Source organism: Triturus cristatus, chromosome 1_2 (assembly GCF_964204655.1).
Source record: "Triturus cristatus chromosome 1_2, aTriCri1.1, whole genome shotgun sequence".
Taxonomy (NCBI): Eukaryota; Metazoa; Chordata; class Amphibia; order Caudata; family Salamandridae; genus Triturus; species Triturus cristatus.
Genome location: NC_140580.1, coordinates 330,766,138 through 330,788,454, shown reverse-complemented (window position 1 = coordinate 330,788,454; position 22,317 = coordinate 330,766,138). Strand labels below are relative to the sequence as shown.

The window sequence follows — 22,317 nt, the reverse complement described above, 5'->3', positions numbered from 1 at the left end:
GGGATGTCAACTTGATTCTCTCTAGCAAGAAACATAACGTGCAGGAGCAGAGGACAAAGCAGCTCCCGCCCAGGCAGGAGCAAAGGAAAGAGGCCGGCTCCCATTGGCACCCACAAAGGGTGCCGGCTACAGAGCCGGCAGTGGCTGCTTGGGCCTTGGGCTTCCCCATGCAGCCTCCAACAATTTCTATGTTGAGCGTGCTCCAGGTGAGCACTCGGGAACCCATGGGAAATAATGGCTGGCTCCTGCTGGTACCAACTATATGTGCTGGCTGAGAGCCAGCAAGGGCCATTGGGGGAGCCCCTCCCCCCCCCAAACAAAAAGTGTGGTTGCCCATAAGTATCTATAACTCACTTCCTCACCATTCACTGCTTATTAACTTCCATATTACATATCTCAATACATGTTCTAAGACAACACTGATAACATCACTGCAACATCTGAAATGACATCTTTGATGACAACACTTTGCATGGAGGGGGAGCAAGTTATAGTTACCTTAGGGCATTAGTTGTAGTTACTTGAGACAACTATAACTGGTGAATTTCAAAGGCTTTGTAAGCCTAAACCTGTATGTTTTGACTGACACTTTCACCTCGCTATAACGTCGCTTTAACCTTTGTTTTTTTTCAGTGAATGCAAGCTCTCTAGCCACCCTCTACACTCTTGGCAGTTATTACGCCCACTATCAGTACACCTACAAGGAAATTAAATGCCTCTTCATCAGCCTAAGCATATCCAGAAAAGGCGTCCGAATCATGTCGCCCTCCCACCATCCTGTTGTACCAGCTGCACGTTTAATGCATTTTCTAGCATGCCAACATTATGCATTGTGCTTTCCAGGCCATCTGATGAAGGAGTGGTTGAAGATCCACACACACAAATTTCTGATGACTTCCAGTCTTTCATTACATTTTTGCTCAGATGCTCTGTTCTGCTCTATTGTTGTCAATATGCAGAATGTGCTGTGCCATGAGAACGGGTTTCAATACCAGCTCCATTACCCGCTCAACAGCCTGTACACCTACCTGTTTTCAGCCATTCACATTTTGATTAGCGCAATTGCAGTCTCGTTGACCACAACAAAAATCAACTCTTTCGTTGACCATTTCCAAGATCCACAATTCAAGGGATACCACAATTAGAGTAAATGAACTCAAAAAGAAGCTAAGCTGTGCTGCTTCTTAATCCAACTTTGTGGCCACTGCTCTGTGCATCATCTGTAATTCTAGTAAAGTCCCCACCCCTCCGCCCCAGCACCTCAGGGTGAACCTCAACCTGACATCTGAGCATTACCTCATCCAACCTTATGCAAGCACTTTTAAAACTGTTCACGAAAAAGTGCCATATGGCCGAGTAGTCTCATTACCCTCCTATAGCTAACCATCTGGTGCGCTCTGTTCACCCCACCATGGCCATCACCAACTGTGCAAAGTATACTTCTCGGCCCACCATTTTGCAGGAAAAATTCCCAACAACTTCTGAATCTTCAGTTTGCACTTGAATTTTCTATCTAGCTTTCCCGTCAACTGTGTGAGATCATTTAGTTTCTTGCTGAGCATCTTCAACATAACTTTAACCAAATCTAGTTTAGTCTCTAAGTTTCATGTTGCGCACACAGATGGGGCATGTGTGCGCGCAACATGGGTGCACATCACAATTTCAGGGGTGCAACAGGGTATCCTTTTGACACCCTTGCACCCTTGAAATTGCATGCGCAATTTGCGGGTAACTATTGGTACTCGCAAATTGTGCATGCAATCTCCCATTCATTCCTATGGGTCTATAGGCCCATGGGAATGAATGGGGAGCCATTCCTTAATTGCAACTCACATATTGCGACTCGCAATTAAGGATTGTTTAGGGATCCCTATTTTTATAGCGATTCCTACATTCATAGGCTTTTGCAAGTCCTTAATTGCGATGCCTTAATAATCGCAATTAAGGACTCGCAAAATCCTACCTTGATGCATGTGCGCCTAAATGTTTTGGCTAATACAATCACTCACTGTGTTACACTAAAGCCAAGACAAGATATTTATCACTGTACATTCCCCTGGAGTCTTAGTATCAGAAGGTGAAATCAATAAACTTTCAAGGGGAGCAACCTAAAATGGATCCACTATCCTGTCTTCACCTTCCTTCTTCTGCAGATTCGTTCGCACAAAATCCTCATTTTTCAATATGGAGGGCAAATTTACATGACATTTGCTTCCTGGGTCAATTGGTATTGAGAAACATACCCGTAAACCTTCTTAAAGCTTGCTCCAACATATGTTATACTGTATTGGAATAATATTGCACCACTCAGAAACAGCCTCAAGCTTCAGTGTCCAGCAACCCTTTTCCTATACCCCTTGTCCCTCTCTTTCTTGTGAAGCTGCCCCTTGAGTAAGAGAAATGTGGTGTAAATGGGTGCTTTCCTCATCGTTTTTACCATTTGTGTCAAAATATGCATGCTTTTCCCAGTCACAAGAAGGCATCTGAAAGGGACACTGCCTTAGCCTGCAATCCCATCCATCATGGGGGGATGCCAGATAATGGGTGATGAGAAAGTCTAAACTATAAAACTTCTAGCGGTCAGAAGTCCATGGCCTAGTCGACCCATCACATCATATTGAATGGTTTCTCTCCTCCATTACTTTAACTCTGTGTCACAATACCAGTCATGATAGAAAGCCAAAATGTACTCAGTTTCGTAAATAATATTTGCATATTTGAATATACAGATGTCCAATTCTCAAGGATGGATGACACACTAGGCCTCCTTGCTCTTTCCCCATTTTCATGCTTCAACTCCCCCATACATATAGCCTCCCTGTATAATAGCTAACAAATCAATAAATCATATCGCCGCCTTCGCAGAAGCTATTGAGCGGAAACTCACCTTCGTAGAAGCTAATATGTGGAAACTCAACATAACGAACCTCATATGGGGCATAGAAAAACACTAATAAAACTGTCTTCCTGTGCTTCCAGGCAAGACAAAACTCATCAAATATTGGAGTGTACATTTTTAAAGAGCATCTGACGAATACATTCCGTTTTTTAGAGAAACCTCTGCTTTTCTAAAGCATTGGGATCCATTTTGTATCAATAGCTACCTGGGTTTTAAAGCCGTAATAACAATATATTAGTGTGCCACTCGATTCGCTTTTTTTATTGGCACATAATTCACAGTCACCCTACCACATATTTTTGCCCTGCACGGACGCATCATTCCAGTGGATAAATATAATATAATATTCATCATTGGGTAGAAGGTACATGAGTGTTCAGAATGGAGTGTATGCTGAACCTGAACAGGTTATCTCCTCTATTTATCTTGGTTTTTACACAAACATCAAAAACATTGCTTAGAATACTACTATGTACCAGCCACACAAAAGCTAACTGTCGAGAAACCTACCCAATGCCTAATAATTTGTTCCATTGGTCTCCATCTGGGACATTTTGTAACAACCTCCCTCTGGCTCGAGGTTCCCAAGAACATGTAACTGTTGCTTTTTTGAGGAATTTGCTCCATGATAACTTAAAACACAAAGGCATTTCGTGAGGAACTCTTCCACATTTCTCCATTCAATATATATACATGGTACTTTTCACTCTTTCAATGATTACACATTTCTTAGAAGATTATTTGGTATTCTGATCTCAGTTTTAGATGTGCATCAACAACTTTGAATTTGAACACTGTATTCTTCTGGGCATGCACAGGTTGGACTCATACTGATTACTGAGTAGATGTCCTCCAAGTGCAGGGCTACCGCCACCAATCAAGCTTACCTGCACTTTTCCACAAAGATTAAATGGCGTAGTGAAAGACACTTGTTTAAAATAGCAACATCTTCGATCCTCAGTGTCTACTGATGAAAACTAAATGGCTTTCTCTAACGTTTATTCCACTTATGGTACCTGCATCAGGCCGCCATATCTATATCTATCTTTTTTTGTTTTTGTTTTAATAGGTGGAGAGTCCACGCCGAGATAGAAAGAGACAAACTTGTTTGCCATTTCTACAGAAAAGTTTTTAAGCATAGGATTAGCACAGTGCTGTCCATGCCGAGCAGTAAAATGACAAAAGCCTTTTACCACTCCAGGCACAGTATTTTTTATATACATCTCAAACTCCAACCAATGGGTTCCAAAGTGCTGTAAAGTAAGTACATCAAAGCCTAGAGCAAGAGACTGCAAATTCAATATCACAAGAAAGAATTATTGAAAAGAGACAGGGATAAAAGGATACAATCAAGCAAAGCATTTGTAGGACATCATATAAAAAACAAGCATTGGCAAAGCCAATAGGTCTCTTATTTGGGACTTCTTGCCTTTACCCAGTGGTTTTAGCCATGCTGTACAGCATCTATGGTGATAAAGAGAAAAAGAATGGCTACGCCACCAGCTGTGTCATTATGTAGGAGTGTGCACCAAGCTTGCAAGGATTGCAAATTGACCAAAGCATTTTCTTTGCTTTTATGTACAAATCAGAGTTAGATCAGTAAAGAAAAACAAGGCAACACAAGCAGGTCGTGGGAACAACTGTGGGTGGGGGAAAGAAAGCATGTGGGGTAAGAAACACAGAGCAAGGAACCATTAGGAGGGCGGGGAAGCAACACAGTGGTGATTGGGATGAAGCAACACAGAGGGTGCACGGTGGGAAGCAAACTGAGAAAGCGCAACATGGAGGGAGTGGAAGTAAACAAACAAAAGAGCGCAATATGGAGATAAATCGAACGGGACTTGAATGGTGGAGATGTATACAAGTGAAAGCATACATAAGAGCAGCTCCAAGGACAAAGTTAAGGAAAAAGACATTTTTATAATGTTATGAAAAGAAATGCGGGGAGAAATGGGAAAACAGAGAACGTGGAAAACAAAGGAAGCTAATGGAGTACTTATAAAAAATGGAGAAAAAAAACTTCCAGAATAGTAAAGAGGCTTTGCTCCTCAAGGGGAACAACTTCTAAATGGGTGGGATAAAAACAAATAAATCCATTGAATACAAAAAGTAAGAAACTAAGAGTGACAAAATACAAAGCCAATGGAAAACAATGGGTGGAGTTGCCTTCCAGGTCATCCATCAACAGGTTAGCTGATATTATTTTCTAATCTTTATTAGAAACACAACATGAAGAACCTGCCTAAAAGGGATTTTGACACTTAAGGTGCAAACCTCTTCTTCCACTCAGATTATCACTCCGGTGTCCTGTATTCTGCATTGTTAAACTAAATCACGTTTTCTTCATTCGATACTGCCCAGAGAAGAGGCTGTCAAAAACAATGATATCTATACAGATTTTGGTACTGCGCCATATTTTAACTCTTATTTTAACAGCCGATTTAAAGTTTATATACTATTGAAGGAGATCGAATGAGCTGGTGCACCTTCATTCTCATTGAATACTAGACAACTATCATAAATAGATAAGCCTTTTATACATCAAAGAATAATCAGAAATGTTCTACTTACAAGTTTGTGACGGGACAGATGTGGTTGTTGGACAGAGCCATGGCATACCTGAAGAAAAAATGAAAAAGAAAATTAGATCAAAAAATCATTTATAATACGCTTCCAGTTAGTTTTCTGTGTGCCTCATTGTGCTATATTCCATACTGTGAGGGACTACATCTCTCTTAAATGTATTACCTTTAAGGAATTTTAAAGCTATGCAATTAGCAAAAGACCCTCAGATGATTTTGGTGGTCCCAACAGTACACTACCCCTGAAACTCCTTCCTAAGCAGCAACTTTAGCATGCATTTAGAGAAGACATTACAGTTCTACCTCCAATTTCGGCTACACGAGTGAACTTAAGGAATACAACACAAGAGCACTGATTTGAGTTTATATCCATGTACGGTATACTTGGTGGTTAATTACCATTTTAGCCTCACAGCTGGATATTCAGATCCACAAGAAAGACTCTTTAATATTGGTTTAACAATAAATTGAAGACTTCAAAATCCAGAAGAGGGTTCAGAACTATAAAAGCTCAGAGAGCCCAGGTTTGAATCCTTGCATCCCATATACCATTTTCCGGTTGATTATTCTAGCTCACCAGACCTAGATAGTCGTAACAAATTTCTGCTGATGGACTGATTTCTTGAGCCTGTTTGGAAAGTCAGCAAAGTTAAATATGAGGTCCTTATGAAAGAGTTTCAAGAAATATTTCCTTAGAATAGAGGAATAGTGTTAAAAGTTGTCTGAACATTGGCCACAATTTGAGAGTATAATCACCTCAAAAGCAGAGTTCAACTAGGCTTAACAAAAATCCTAATGTAATCCCGTTGGTAGTTCAAATTTTTGGATAGAGTGTAAGGTGTAAGGAAAACTTTAAATATAATCCTTGTTCACATCTAAATGGCCAATATTTTCAAATAGTGAAACATACATTTGGAATGGATATAAAATGATCCGGTCAGTTCCACACAAAACCACAATTTGTAGACTTCGATAGACAAACTTGCTGAATCTCAGCATCCAATGACATGTTTGGAACATAACGCTATGTAAATGGTTAATTCTGGTTTCATATACATTTTTTAAGCTGTTTTAACATTGGTGAAATGTTAGAACTCGCATCTCTAAAACCAATGTTTTGGTGCATGCATATAGAAGTGAGTAGTAGTGTACAGTGTTAATGGTGAGGCGAACAGTTTTAGAATAAATAAATAGCTTCATTTTGGAATAGCTTCAAAATCTTTTCTTAAATGATTAAATCTTTGATCGATTTTTAACAAAATTAGTGCATTTCAGAAAGCTATTCGATTTTTTTTTACTTTAGTCTCAAATTGATTAAATGTTCAGTGTAAAGTAAAACACAACCTTAACTATGTATTCCTGTTTGTGCCATCATCATATTTAGGTTTCTGTACATATTTAGAGGATACATAATGGATAACGGTTTATTATTGCTCTATAATGAAATTGAGGTTTCAGTGAACATGAAAACCAACCATTCGGCTGAGTGTTTAGTAAAGCTGTGCCTGGCTGACGAGGACATAACTATGGTGAAACCAGCCCTGGGTTGCTTGTTTTCTGGTTCAGGGAGGACCTTGCTTGGCAGTTCAGGTTGGACTGTACCGATTTGAGCAGAGGATCAAGACTGATTTGCATACAGCTGGGTCAAAACTGAGGTGCCTCGGTATGCAAAAGAAGGTTTTTTTTTCTCGAAGTTTTATTTAGCGCGACCTTGACCCGAAATCAGGCATCAGAGCACTTTACATGAGCACCAGTAGCGTTACATGAGGACACATTCATTTTTGTTAGGTACAGGGAGATTAAGTGATTTGCCCAGAATCTCAAGTTGACCGTCGTTGCCGAGACTCGAACCCGGTTCTCCAGATTTGACGTCCACCACCTAAACCGTTAGGCTACATCCTCTCCCCGTGGTTGTATGATACAACCACGCATGTCTAAACAACATGGTCTGAAACCCGACCGCGCATGCCTTACAACAAATTTCGCTCTATAGGCATGATTGCTAAATGGATTTGCATGGTAAAGTGCACGCCCCCAGCACCGGCCAGCTCCCAAACACCCGATACTCCAGCCCTGCATCCTGCCTCAGCCCTTAAAACTATCCTGACCCCAACCCCTGCCCTCCCGCCCTGAGCCCTAAAACTGACCGCAGCCCTGAAAATGTGCCCTTTTCCCATCACCTTGAACCCATCAAACCTGGCCCCAGCCCTAAAAACTACCCAAACCCACCGCCGCCCTGAGCCCTAAAACCCTGTCCCCTGCCAAACACCTACCACGGCCCCCGGCCCGAGCCCTAAAACAAACCCCCATCCCTGAAAACTGCCCCTCCCCTGCCCTAAACCTGCCCCCAGCCCTAAAAACGTCCCCCTCCCCCAAAACCCAGCCCCACAATCATTTAGCTCCTCTCATCAGTCTAAGGGAATCCAGAATGATCTTCGCATTACCAAAAAAAAATATATATATATATATTTTGTTTCTTTTCACCTCAGCGAGGGTGGCACCAGCTAAACCTAGGCTGAAAGATTTTGCCACAAAAATGCCACAAGGCTTTGTCACTGTCTAGCTCGGCATGTATGGCACTGTGCTAATCCTTATGGTACAAACTCCGCTAGTAAAACAGACATTTGAGGTGAGAAGATTCAGTGTCAGTGGTGTTGTATACTTCCCCATATGAAGGAGATGCTCTGCACCTAAACTTTGGAACTACCAAGAGTTCCCATCCATTGTGTATGTTGCAATGAGTTTTGGGGCGGGGTGATTAGGGCGCTGCTCCGTCCTTGAACCAAATGAATGCTGGGGTGTGTGTATATACCAGAAGTGTAGCTATGAATGGTGCAGTTGCACCACAATGCAGGGGAGTGGTGTGAAGGCCCCACTGAACCCAGATGATTACTGTATCCTACTGCAAAACCAACTGTTAGGGGGCATTTTCCTTGCTTGCTCTAGGGCCCACTGCACCCTTTGTACAGTCCTACCAAGTATAACGCATCTTGGGTTACACTAACACTTTTTCAATAAATATACGCACTCCCAAGTCTAGAATTTATCACGGAAATCAGATCAGCTGATAGCATGTTCATTCAGCATTTAGCACTCATTTATAGTCACACTCTTTAGTTGTAAGCGGCAGAGCGGTTCAGTTAGTAACCGAGCAGTCGTTTTCAAGTGTAGAAGGTACTGCCTCACACCGGTGCGGAGTTACAGTGATGGGACCAGCCTGGATGTCAAGAATACTCATGGCATGAGAGTTCGGCTGAGCGGTGTATATCACAGCACCCAAGTAGGGAAAGTGTGTGTGTACTGCTGAGTGTCACCTGTAGAAGAGACAGGTTGGTGAGAAAGGTTGGGGACGGTTGTCTGGGTCTTCTAATCCTTACAACAGAAGATCTCTTAAAAGCCAGCGGTTGCTCCGCTTTGGAGCCATTCCTGCCACTGAAAACTTCCTCGCCGCAATCAGCCTGAAGAAACTCCAGGACTTCATGGGTTGTTTTCCTTGTGCTTTGTTCGCTGGCTGAAAAAGACTCCTCAATGCTTGATGTTTTTATCTGGTCACAATAACGTGTACAATAGCTTGTGTGCCAAGTGGCCACTTTATGTCAAATTGTTCTGTGCTGTGTTGGTGGTTAATTGACACTTTTCATAGCCGATTGACGTGTAAAGCGCTTGTTGTGCGAATTGTGGCCTTTCAAACAGCAAGCTGCTCTCAGCATCACTGGTGACTACATCCTGGTTTCTGGACCTTGTAGGCCTATTTATCCCATTATAAACCCAGGGCTGCAATAAGTGCTAGTATGTAAAGAAAAACTATATTTGATGACACGCATACGCATGAAATTGAAAATGCCCAAGAGCTGGTACGCTCAAAGTGTCCCTTTTTTAAATTCTTTTTTATTGCATATACCTGTGAAATCATTGAAAAACAAATTAACTGCCATACTGTTGCTCTTGGCAAAACGTAGAGTGGCAATGTACTGGGACAGTAAGCAGACCCCTACTTTGTCCAACTGGATACAAGACGCTGTATACTGCAGAGACAATTTTCGGTTATATGCTGAGGACCTGCCGAATACGTCGAAACCCTCAGACATTTGGAAGCCACTTACAGCATATCTATGTGACCATCCTGACGTACTCCAATCTAGTCATTGATTTAACTCTTGCTTTGTAAATATGATGTTATAGCATAGTGTGATGCTCACTTGTGTGCTGTTTGGAAATGAGATTGACAGAACTTGGTATTGCATTGTCCCTGCATGAACTGTCCTGGAAATGTTGACTGTTATGTACGGTTATCAGAAAATTCAATAAAAAAAACAAATTAAAAAAAAAAGTGTCCCTTTTTTATCTAAAGTGTTTTGTTTACTTACTCTATAAAAAAATATTGCTCCAATTAAGTTGTGGGGTGGCTCGGGGAATTCAAAGTTTCTGCTGCTATATACAGCCAACTCAGACTTCCATTAAATTACATAATAGTAACATCTGTTATTTTCAGCATTTAGAAAAGGCACGAATATGTTATGAAGCACTATATAACAAACCTATTGCTATTTTTATTTGAAGTAATAGCTGGCAAATTCTATTTTAGATAAAATATAATCCTATTGTTCTCTCACAAATTGCATACTACACTTGCCAACTGATAACTTCAATGTTATGCTTCTGAATGCCTATCACGTTTTCAAGACCCAAATTCTGCTGGATAGAAGTTACATTTGGTCTTATTAGAAAATTACTTTCAAACAGGCGCGCAACGCCCACTGGGCTGAAAGGGCTTCAGCCGCCCCCGTCGTGTGTGGCAGCACGGGCTGAGACAGCTTCCCGGGCACACACACAGCCGCACCCGAGTACTTCACAGGTCTTTAAAAGACCATTTACTTGCTAATGAGGCTTTGCTGTTTTTTCACCCCTTCTTGAGCCCCTGCATCTCCACTCTGACTATCGCTGGAAGAATTACCCCCCCCCCCCGACATTTTAAGAAGTTCCCCCTCCCCCCCCCCCCCCAACACCGAAATGTGGCTCTAGTTACGCCTCTGCTTCCAAACATCCAGTGTGAGTGTATCTAGATTCGGTGGCGGGTGCCACAGAATAGTACAGGTGGGGCAGGTGGTGGAGAGAAAAAAAAAGTCACTTACCTTGCTGTCGGCCGCCTCTCCTCCGTCCTCTTCTTTTGACGCACGGATGCACACAGGCTCCCTGAGTCCCCTAAGCCAATCACGACACTGCTGACATGAGCATGAAAGCAGCCTTGTGATTGATCTGAGCTGTCTGGTTCGGCGCTCAGACAGGGTGGTGGGAGCCGGTGGGAGCCTGTGCATGCTCTCCACCCAGGCTGTACAATACAGTCAAGTGGAGAACATGCTAAGTGTGCATGTCTGTTAGGCCAGCCCAAGACAGCCGGCCAAAAACCATCATGCGCACTTAAGTGCCCCAACCACTCCTTCCCCTGCTGGCTGCCACAACAACCTCAGCCCACCCTGTAAAACTGCCTCAGTACAGTAAAATAAAATGACAACACTGAGTTATCATCATTTTATTTTTCCTTTTTGCACTGCTCAAAGAGCAGTGGGGTGGCGCTCCTCCACCTTAGCGGATGAGCTGCAGCTGTCTAGATTAAAATGAAATATTCCTTTTAAATGGCTTGTACATTGTTTTGTCTATTGTCACAAACAATTTCAGAAAAAATTATATTAGCTATATGAAGTAGCTTTAGGACCTAGCATAAGCAGGATAGGAGAGTTGCAGCATTTTAAGGCTCTAATTAGACTACTGCAGTAACAACCCTTGCTAATTTATTGAATTTCTTTCACCACTTGGATGTCATGTTAACATAGGTTGTTACACCATCACCCCAGGGACTCTAGGCGCTGTTTCAAATGTGAGAATGAGAAGCCAATGCTCCTGATTGCATTGCCAACTGCTTGTTTGAAACAGAAGTCAAAAAAAAGATATGGAGTGTTTAAGAACATTTCAAAGTTTAGTTGCACTAACAAAAAAGATTTGACCCTGATCTAGATTTGCAGAATTTTGTTTCCACAACTAGGTTTTGAAACATGTTTTTATTTAAATTTGTGCGAAATCAAGGCCATCACTACGTTAGTGTAAGATCTCCATTTTCTCTTCTGGATATAATCCTATAGAACCTTCCGAACGAATCTGCGGCTGTCCTAGGACAAGGTTTAAATATGATATGTAGAGTTTTAAAACTTACAGCTGGCTTACAGTGCAGCTTTGAAGAATTGGCGTAGCATGGCAAAAGTGTGGGACATGAACCTTCAACCTGGCTGCCACATTCAGAAAAACCAGGAGTTTTTTTCAGCAGGAACCTGGGAGGTCCAGGTACCGATCATATATGATATCTAATTGTGACCCTAGTAGTGAAATCACCGATAAAATCTTTCTCACTAATCTGATGTAGGGCATATAAGATGACACTACGGCAGAGATTTCGGCCGATAACAACCTATTATCATTCTTGCTGCCCAGGCTTTTTACATTTGTGCAAGGCTGCCTGGGGGGGGGGGGGTGTGGGGGGAGGGGGGTTGCGCAGCAGCCCCCCCTAAAAGGGCGGCCGCCTTAGTGCCACAGGAAGGCACTGGAGGCACCAGTCTAGTCCCTGGGCCACGGCCAGGTAGGTTGTCTGGCGGACCCACTTCCGGGAAAGGGGGACGGGAACAAGGGTATTTAGGCTGTCCCCGAGCGATGTTCGCCCTCTTGTCCCTCGACGTTTCGCCTTGATGCTGTTCGCTCCTCCTGGTCTTGCGTCTGGTTTTCGCGATCCCAGTTCCCGGTGAGTGTTGGTAGTGACAAGAGCGAGAGTCGGTGGGGGATGGACCTCAGGGAGAGCTCCTACTTTGCATGTATGAGGCCCCGGGTTCAGTTTTCGGCATCTCCAGACTTTTGCCAGGCTTATCTTGGATTTTGGGATGTGGACCCGCTTTATCGGTCAGACGTTGGCCTTGAAAAATACCATGAAGTGGGGCTATCTCCTTTTAAAGTTAACTGCCCGCTCGCGCGGCCAGCAGTCTATAATCAGGCGCCCTTCCGACCTTACTCCCCCACTGGCTCGCCTTGGTCGGGCGCGCCGGATGTCGATGTTGAGGGGCTGAATCCGGCGTGTCGTGGGTTGCGAGGTAAGAGTAGTAAGAGGGTGCTACTGCCTGTTGTGTTTTCATATGTTTTCACTGCCCCCGTCTGTTCCCCTCGAGGTCCACATTGGAATTAATTAGTGAGGTTGCACCGGAGGCCTCGCGCGCGCACTTGGGTTTGGAGCGTATGGGGGGGGGGGGGGAGAGGGGATTGATGTGCAGTGAGCCCTCTTCACACCCGCCCCTCCTCCGTTTTGCGGAGAGTGTGATCACCACCTGGCAACCGCTTGGGGCAGAGGCCTGTATGGAGAGGTTGGTGGGTGACGCTGCTGGTATGGCACCCCGCGGGACATGCAGCTCGGCCAGGGGGATGTGAGTTTTAATTTTGGTTTGAGGCCGGCCCTCCCGCCCAGAGGCCGCACGGCCTAGGGTGACCTGCGAGCCTGCCGCCATAGGCCCGCTCTGAGGCTGGCGGGCTCAGTCAGCTTGAGCATGTGTCCTCGTGCAGTGGGCTCATGTTTTACTACGGTGAATTTTTGAACGTGTCGTGCTCCACTGTGGGAGGGCGGGTTTCGTGACAAGCTTTGGGGATACTCGTCACTGTGCCGCCGCTGGCGGGACAGTCAGCGCCAGTGTTGATGAGGGAGTAGGGAACCTGTCGGGCCGGGTTTTTGGTGTCGTCATGTCTCCCTCCTTAAGCAGTTCCACCCCCCCCCTCCCCTAGACCGCACTGTGCAGAGAGGTTATTTGGAGGCGTGTGCCGGGTTGGTTGGTGGCGAACGCTGTGGCATGGTCTTAATTCCCACCTCACCTAGAGTCTGCCTTTACACCTAGCGGTGGGGCACCTCGCAGCCGTCCGTTCGGCTCGCCTGCCATCGGGTTCGGGGCAGGGGGTGGGGTGCATGTTTTAAGCTCCTTGATTGCGCGGATACTCGCTGGGTCGGTTCGTAAAGTTAGATCTGCAGGCCGGGTGGTAATGTGCATCTGTCCAGGTTGGACATGTATTTATGGGTGATCTGGGGTAGCTTGTACCTGACGCTGTGTTTATGTGCGCCAGTGGTCGGGTGTCTTGTTCGTGAATTGCAGGGCATTCAGTGTCATGCATGCTTGTTCGGCCCCGGCGGAGGTAGACGGCGCTGTGTGAGTTTGCCTGGTTCTCTCGGATCGCTCCAGCCGCTGCAATTCACGGGAGCGCCCGAGGGCAGGGGGACGTGGTGTGCCCTCCACCCCTTTTCGCTACGTACGTGGCGAGGAACGACAGGCTTGTTGGGAACGCCTAGACGGCCCACTTTGGTGCCGGCAATCAGTGTTCGATCCTTGGGGTCGCGGCCACATCACTTAGTCCGCCCGTGCCGGAACATGTAATGTAAATACTGGGCTCGGGTTTAGCGCTCCATATCCTTCAGGTACAGCTCGCGATACTTATGCACACCTATACTGGTCCGGGCCACTTTGCGAGCCTGCCAGGGCCGGGGTGTATTCTCTCCACTTCTTTGAGCCTTACGGTTCACAGGGTTGCCCCGAGTCCCGGAAGCGGGCGAGGGGCGGGGTGGAGTCCCATCGACAATTACAGAGAGATGTGGAGAGGCAGACTGTGTCTGTTAGCCTGGTTGGAAGGGGATTGGATCGCGGGGGATGGGGGGCAGTGAGCGCGCATGCTTTCCCTTCCGCAGCGGCCCAGCTGCTTATATATGTTTCAAACATGCACTTTCCTGTTTTTTCTTTTATGCCACTAATGGCTAGGATGTCTCCATGCTATGATACTTTAGTTGTTTACGTCGTCCTCAGGAGTGAGTTGCTTTCAGGAAATAAAAGTTACCTTTTCGATTGTCAGACTGGGGTAGAGAACCAGACATTATCCAGGTGCAGGGAAGCAGTTCCCACTTTGTAAGTTTGTTGGCCAAATCTGAGCTTGGTTTGTGGTCAGAAATCGAAGTCGGAAGTGGCACCATCCCAGGGACGGGGGGCATCCCATCGGGCAGCTTTGATAGCGAGAGTGCATGGGCGTGTTTTCGGAGCTTGCCAAGGTATTTGCCAGGTGTTTCGGGCAGCTGGGGGAGAGAACGGGGTCCACCAGGTGTCCTGCCCTCATTGGCAGAGGGCAGCGTAGAGCTTACACGCACGCTCGACGCTACGCGCGGGCAACATTGATTAAGTTGTGGCGGCCGGGAGTGGCAGAGCCCGAGGCATAGGCGCTCAGCAACGGTGTGGAGCACTTTGGCTGCCCGTTGCAGTTTGCCTACGTAAGCGTGGCGCTCGGCGGTGGTAAGTCCGGTAGAACTACTATAGTTTAATTAAATGGCGTGTCGAGCTCATGCTCGCGTAGTTGTCCTCCTTCACCAGGATCGTCCTTCAGCACAAGAACTACACTGCTTCTGTCTCCTTTCCTGTGGGTCGAGCATAGGACTCGTGCCTTAGGTTATTAGGCCACTGGGAGGTAGCGCTGCGCTGTTGGACTGTTATTATACCTGCAGGTTGTGGAGCACTGGGAACATTATTTAGGAATGGCCTCCGAACTCTCCTCTGTTTTACTATATTATGCGGCTGAATTTGGGAGAAGAGGTGGTCCGTCGGCTGCGCTGCCGCCTCTGATGCAGGAAGCCAGGGTTCGCGCCTCGAGCTTGGGTACACATTTCGTGAGTATGAGCTAATCACTTTATCTCCTCGTGCCTGAGTGTGTGAATTTTACACGGTGCTATGTATAGCGCTCCAAAACCTTCGGGTCCAGTTTGCGTGATATAATATGGTGTGCAGTAACGCCAGCCCGCCGGGATCTTTGTGGTGTAACGGGAGGCGGGGCTTCTGGGTCACCCAGGCAAGGAAGGGGTGATAAGCGGCAGCCGGCCAAAGGTGGTCAGCCTCATCGACAGCGCTAGGTGCACATCGCCGGTCATGCTCCATTAGGGCTGCTGCTTTACAGTTCAGGCACGCGCACTGTGACCCTGTCCTTCATTCGCTTCTGCTGGTCTAAGCTGGTCAGTCAATAGTTTGCCTTGTGGTAGGTGGTGTTATTGGTAGTAAATATAGGGTGCAGCGACATATGCTCAGTATGGCATGCAACTGGAGCTCATGTTTAACGTTTCTACACCTTTGTGTGCACTCACATTTACTTGTATACCGGAGATGTATTTCTCAATGCGCGTTAGATTAACTCTTTCAATGGTGATCAGTCAGGCCCTCAGAGTGAAGGGGCGTGTGACAGTGGCAAGTGATCACGCTGCAGCAGTGGTGGCCAGGTGATCTTTGGCCCCGTGTCCGCGCCACGGATACGATCAGGCATAATCAAGTTGCCGACGCGTCGCCCTGGTTCCTCCTGCCCATGTCCAGCCTTCTCCGGTTTCCAGCTTTAGGCTATAGAAGACGGCAGGGGGAGGGGCTGTTAACCGCTCAACCTTGCCAACGATGCCGCTGCGTTGCGCACTTCCCGTCGGTGCAGTATCGCCCAGAGCCCCACAACCGTAAGGGTTTAAAGTAGGTCTGTGCTTCAGGGTCTCGTAGGCAATGAGGGGGGCTTTGAGCGGCAGCCGGCTAGTAGGTGGTCGGCTTCACCGCCAGCGCTAGGAGTGTACATCACCAGTCAGGCGTTATATGGCTGTTGCGTTCCAGCGGGCCCACGGCACGTGCGAACCTGTTTTTATCCGCTTCGGTTGGTTCAGCTGGTTAGCCAGTGGATGGGCTTGTTGCAGGGAGCGCTTATTTGGTAGTAATGTAGGGATGCAGGACATGTGATCAGTATCGCACGTGTCGGGGGCTCTTGTTTACTTTTCAACACCTGAGTCACATCATTTACATTTGTATAATTGAGATGTATTCTCAATGCGCGTGAGATTAACACCATGAATAGTGATCAGTCAGGCTTTTCAGTGCGCGGAACACCTATCAAAGGCGCGGTGTACTGGTGGCCGGTCTGCTTGCCATAGTGATCGCCTGAGCAAGCCGTGTAGCCCTGCAGATTAGTTAACTGTTAAACGTCCTTAACCTTGCGCAGGGCTCCCTCTGCTCCGTTGGTATCTTTATGTTAGCATTTTTCAACGGGCCAAAAGGGGCGAGCGGTGGGGCAGCAAGATTCCTGCAGCAGGAAGCGCCGCCAGGCGGCAAGGACTTGGAGAGTATCTGTGATTTGAAGGTCCCGCAGGGGGCCTGCCACCTGCCCACTGCAGGTGGTTATGGTGATCTCCAAGAGCTTAGGAGGGGTCTTGTTAAAAAAATCTTCGGGGCGGATTCACAGGCGAATGCCGTGTTCCGACCTCATTTCGGATGATGCTCCCTGTCGGGGCTGTCTAATTGTTCATCTAAAAGGGTTTTTAATCTACAGTCTCTCTTTCAGCCATACTGTGAGCTGTATGCAAGCGGTCGGGGGATCAGTAGGTTGGGGGGAGCACGTCCGTTCCGGGGTTGTGACTGTGAGTCCTGGTGTGACGCTTTGAGTCCTAGTCCTGCTTGCTGCAGGGCCGGAGGAGGGTTGATTCATAATTGGTTGCTATGGATGAGGAGGCAGAACCCTGCATCACACCTATTACTGGCGAATTCTTTGACCTAAAGCCGAAGCAGGGCTGCTAGAGCAGGGCCAGATTGATAAGGCCAGGCAGCATGACAAAGGTCTTTCCGGCACTGGCAGAATGGGGCAGGCTGCTAAGTAGTGCCATTGCAGAACATAGATTTGTCAACATTCTTCTAGGAAATGATTATTAGCAGGAGGATATTGAACCATGGTGAGCAATTGGGTGTGGGTTCTTGCTCAACAGGAGTAAGGGAATTGCATTCTGTTCCATCAGGCTACGGGTACCATCGATAGCACCAGAAACTGTAAAGCTTCCACTGTCGCCCGGGTCTGGGGCTGCCAATGTCATCAGACCTTGCAGCGTGACACTGAATAGGCAAAGACATACTTGCGTTGGTGCAACAGGCACTCAGCAGTAGAGTCAGATGAGTGTCACCTTACCCGGTATAACGTCAGTGATAAAACGTAAGGTTGTGGCTTCACACGAACAGGCACTCTAGGGCAGCTGGGGCGGGAGTGTGCCAGTGCCAAGAGGGTGCGGGTTGCCTGGTTAGGGCTGCTTGTTGGGAAGGAGCACTAATACGGATTGCCACAAGATCACATGGTGCATTCATAGAAGGCTAAATTGCTACTTTATGGCATGGTACCAGTTGCCGCAGTTATGTGCATGTTCCTTGGCAGTGTCAGGAACATTCAGTATGTTATGTTGGTTGTTAGCCTGTTGTCATGCTTTTCAAAGGTGTTTTAGCTCAGGCATGGTCAAGCATGGGTTAGGGGCCGGTGGTCTGCCCTGGGTTTCGTGTTAACAGGCAGGTGAAGCTGCAGAACTCAGAGGGGCTTGGGTCTGACCCCTGGTTACTAGGGCAGAGCCTGGTTGTTCACTTAGTAGCCCGTCCTTGGGTTCGACGAAACAGGTACCATTGATGTGAGTACCGGTAACAGGTAACTTATCCCGCCACCCAGCACTAGCTGGCAGCGATGCAGGTTGTGGAAGTGGCCTTCCAACGGGGGCGATTTGGGCCATATGATTGGGGGAATCTCCTGGGAAACATATTTGAGCTACTAAGTAGCAGGAGAACCAGTGGCATTCCCAGTATTCAACATAGAGAGGTAGTTAGGTTTTGGTTCCCCCTGGGCCATGCTGTCCTGTCGGCTCCCTGGTATGCTAGCAGAAGTTTGGGAGAGCTAGGCTTCACATAGGGTAGTGACTGTCGGAAGGTGATGGTCATACTGCGACTAGTGCTAGACTCCGATAACTGAGGAAAGAAGAAATAGAGCGGGCTTGTCACTCTTAACTCCACCCGCATTGGCACTTCCTGGCAGGAGTGGCTTGTCATATGTATTGTTCTTCAGCCAGGCAAAGGTAACATTGGACCAACGCCTATTTTAGGTTTCTGGTCATATCCGTCACAATCCACGGGGATTTCACAGAGCAAAGAGGTTTTGGCTTCATCAGGCATGGTCTTATACACGCCAAGGCCACAGGGTGCCTGGAGGGAGATGGTGTGCACCTCTCTAGTTAGGCATGGATCCTTTCCTACTGGACCTAGGGGAAGCTTTGGCTGCAGCAGGTTGTAAGGAAATAGGACTACCTTGGTGGGGGGCCCTGGTAGTGACGGTGGCCACTCCCATGGGTGTGGAGGAGTTACAGGGCGATCCAGAGTCTGCAGATGCCAAGGGGCACTTCATGCAGCAGCACAGCGTGGTGCTAAGCCAGGATACCCAGGGATGTCTAGTGTTGTCCCCTGGAAGAACTACGGCGCCCCGTTAGTCCTACGGGCGGTTGTGGGTCTGAGCAACCGGGGGCTGCCATAATACGCTCCGCCCACCTCTTCGGGGGGGGGGGGCGTGAGTAAGCAAGTGGACTGGTGGTCCACGGATGGGAGGGGTTGGCCCCTCCCAAGATTTGGTATGCACTAATTGGCGACTGCCACGGTGTAATTTAGGCTTATCAGGCGGGCAGGCGGCATAGGGGTTGGCCTGCCCTGGGATCGGATCGCCCGTAAGATAACCCACCATGTTTGCATATTGGTTATGCTAATAAACCTGCAGCAATATTTCTCCACTTACAAATGTGTCGTGTGGTTTATTGATGTATTATGTGTGTTATGTGACTGCAGTTGCCGATATTGGCACTATGTCTGTTACCATTTTGACCTCCATTTCAGGTGGTCAGAAAGCATCCAGTCACATAAAATTCCGCCCATTGACCTTTTGGTAGAACTGCTTTTCTCTACAGCAATGTCACTCAAAGTATCACCCGTAAGGCGTCGAATAAAAACACTGAAAACATGGAAAGGGCACACGTGACGTAGGCACACCGAAAACAAGATAATGTCACAAATAAGCAAGCTGAAATACTCGGCCCCTATATTTGTACGACACTGCTGGCTGCTGTGATGACAAAATGGGATTGGCGCTTAAAATGTGCACCTTGTATAAAGCAGGATACATTTAACTGGCCCCAGTTCCTGAAAACAGGCCACATTCACCCCAATCCCTGTGCTGCTGTTGCTTACTTTGGTTGTCACCGCCGGCCTTACACGCTGGCTATTATCCAGTGGTTTATTTTGGTTGTAACCGTCGTGCAGGCTTGCACAACTACGTGGGCGTGGCCAGTACAGTTAGCGGAAAAAAATAATACGAGCATGTCTTCAGCTGTGTCACCCTGCAAAGCAGAGCTAAATTTGACTCTGCTCGGATTCAGCCAGTGTTAAAAACAGGCCCATTAAAAATGCATTGGGATTAGAAAGAGAGGAGAGAGTCTGGTTTATTAAATCAAAAGCCCGCATCACTGACGTAATTTACTAGCGACGGTCTCGAGGGTAGAATGAGCGCCGCGTCCCCCTCCCTGCCCGTCCCAGACTACCAGCCCTTCCCATTAAAAGACCCTTTGCCTAAAGAGCGGATTTCTATGGAGGTCAGCGGCGGGGTAAACGCCAATCATGCTCTCCACTGATGACAGAAAAAGGAAGAGACGGAAAACATTCATTGTGAAATGAAATGAGCGCACTACGTCAGTGTTCGATAGGTGCAGCGGAGGCCTGTGGCTTGCAAGCTGTTAATTTCACGTAGCGTGCGTGTGCCGTCACATCCGAGGGCGGAGAGCCCATCACCACAACGGGAACGCCAGTAAATGTCTATATGTCACTATTTTATTTCGTGTATGTATCGGATGATTTAATCGGGACCACCTCAGCAGGTGGATAGCTCAGTGTTTACAATTCAGTGTGCACCATCATTTCAATTAGGCAGACCGGTGATTGTAGGGTAAGCAGAGATGTATCTGGATAAGGGCTGTCTGCTTTCCGAGATGCAGAGTTGCTAGGCCGACGGTGGAGCCAACATTAACCCCGACCGTGCCCCATGCCTGTCGTACCCACCTATGGGAGCGGCCTCCTAATGCCGGAAGTTCTAATTGTATACTCCCCCCCTCATACTAAAGCGGATTCATTTCAGCGTGGCCCCATGACCGTGTAACTGCCTGAAAACCAAAACTGACTGCCATTGCCGCGGACCACCATCTAGGGGGGCGTCCTCAGTATGCCTACAATCTAAATCGCTGCACACGCCTGCTGGAGCGGCCTCAATTAGCTGGGCACGAAACCGTTGAAATAAATCCTCCCAGGGTACTTCCGCGCGGATAGCACACACACACACCTCATTGATCGCAACATGCCAGCAATCCGTGCCGCCAATACCGCTACCCCCGCCTACCGGGCTGGTGCTACCCCGTGACGTTAAGCGTGCCTGACCCAATGGGGGACTGAATACCATACCCCAGCGGCGAGACTTCCGTGCCGTGCGCTAAACCATTGGAGTAATTCGTTATATGAACGAAGTTGCAAGGGAAATCAGTTGCAACAAATTAAGTAATGCCTCTATTACAAAAGCTTTGCTGTACACTACCTCCTGCGGCACACAAGCGCCGATCGCACCCACACATCATGGTCACTAAATGCAAGCATCAAAAGTTGTTTTGTTTCGACACCCTTCTTGTCTGCACTAAAATCGCCATAGATTGCAGTGCTACACCCCCTACAACGCCATAGGCATCACGCTATGCTCCCACAACGCATCCCCTTTCTCTCCGAAGCTCCTAATGAAAGCGACACCCCGCACCTATGATCGGTAATGGCACCGACATTCCAGGAAGATTCCCCCCACTGTCTTCGACCTACACCCTCACGCCTACTGTGCCCCCACCGCCATGAAAACGACACGCGGCTTCAGCTTGCTGGATGGCGTGCCCCAAGGGGCCGAAAGGGGGTCAATTGAACTTGCGCAAACTGGCAGCGTGGCAAAATATTGCGGGGGGACTCACCGCGAAAACCAAGCCGGCACCCACCAACGCGACGATGTCTGATGCACAGCGATGAATCCGACGCCAGACAACCAGGGCGAGACAAGCGGCAGTTGAAGACACCTTTGAAGCTAGCGCCCCATCCCTGAAGAGCAGCACTGTCCCATGCATGCAGTACAAGCCGCCTCACGCAATCTGCCTTAAAGACGCAAGGCCTATCACACCACGAGACTGGGGGAGGGGAGAAACCCCGCAGGGCAATCATCTCGCCCCCCCCCCCCCCCAACACTGCACCAATCGAAAAGACACCAACGAAGGTGGGAATCTAGCCCATGACCAGAGCACAATGCACTATACAAAATTCCTGCTCGTTCTCCCGGAAGAAAGTTAATCACACCAGATATCTTGACAATTATGTGAGGCTTGCTAATTGCCGCGGAAGGAAAGAAGCGCAGCATCCGGTGCTTCAAAAGGCATAATAACTTACAAACTCGGAGCCCCCAAGAAGCCAGCACTCGGTGCGATGACCTTAAATCCGGCCCTGCCGGGGCCTCCCACACGCAATCAAAGCGTTATTGGGTATTCTACCTGTGTAACCAAATAAACTCACAGCGTACAAGCACTTGTGTAATTGTGCGAGTTAGGTCCGGTGTTATACCGTAATATTATGGCATCACTCCCTAGAATATTCGGTGAGAAGGAGTCCGCCTCCCGGACCACAGAAACCAGGAACCAGAATGAAGGGGGCCATATTACCTTCCATGAAAGGGGTAATGGTGCGCCCTTGGAGGGGCCTTGTACTAAAGCACTGCCCTTGCGGGCTTTAGAAGATTCACGCGGTTGGACAAATAACGCTGGGGACGAGAACCTGAATTGTGCATGGCACGTAGAGGCTATGAGGCCTTTATGATCGGTACCGATAAAGTCCGGTGAGATAAGTGAAAGCC

General features: G+C 47.5%; 1 protein-coding gene across 1 annotated transcript in view; it reads right to left on the bottom strand.

The window, feature by feature from the left end:
- LOC146867262 (transmembrane protein 150A-like) overlaps window positions 1–22,317 on the bottom strand; it is a 640,885-nt gene that overhangs the window by 395,934 nt on the left and 222,634 nt on the right. Inside the window, exon 2 of the mRNA XM_085603926.1 lies at window positions 5,471–5,518. Within this exon, the coding sequence (XP_085460052.1) occupies window positions 5,471–5,518 (48 nt within the window). The remainder of the gene's footprint in view (window positions 1–5,470; window positions 5,519–22,317) is intronic.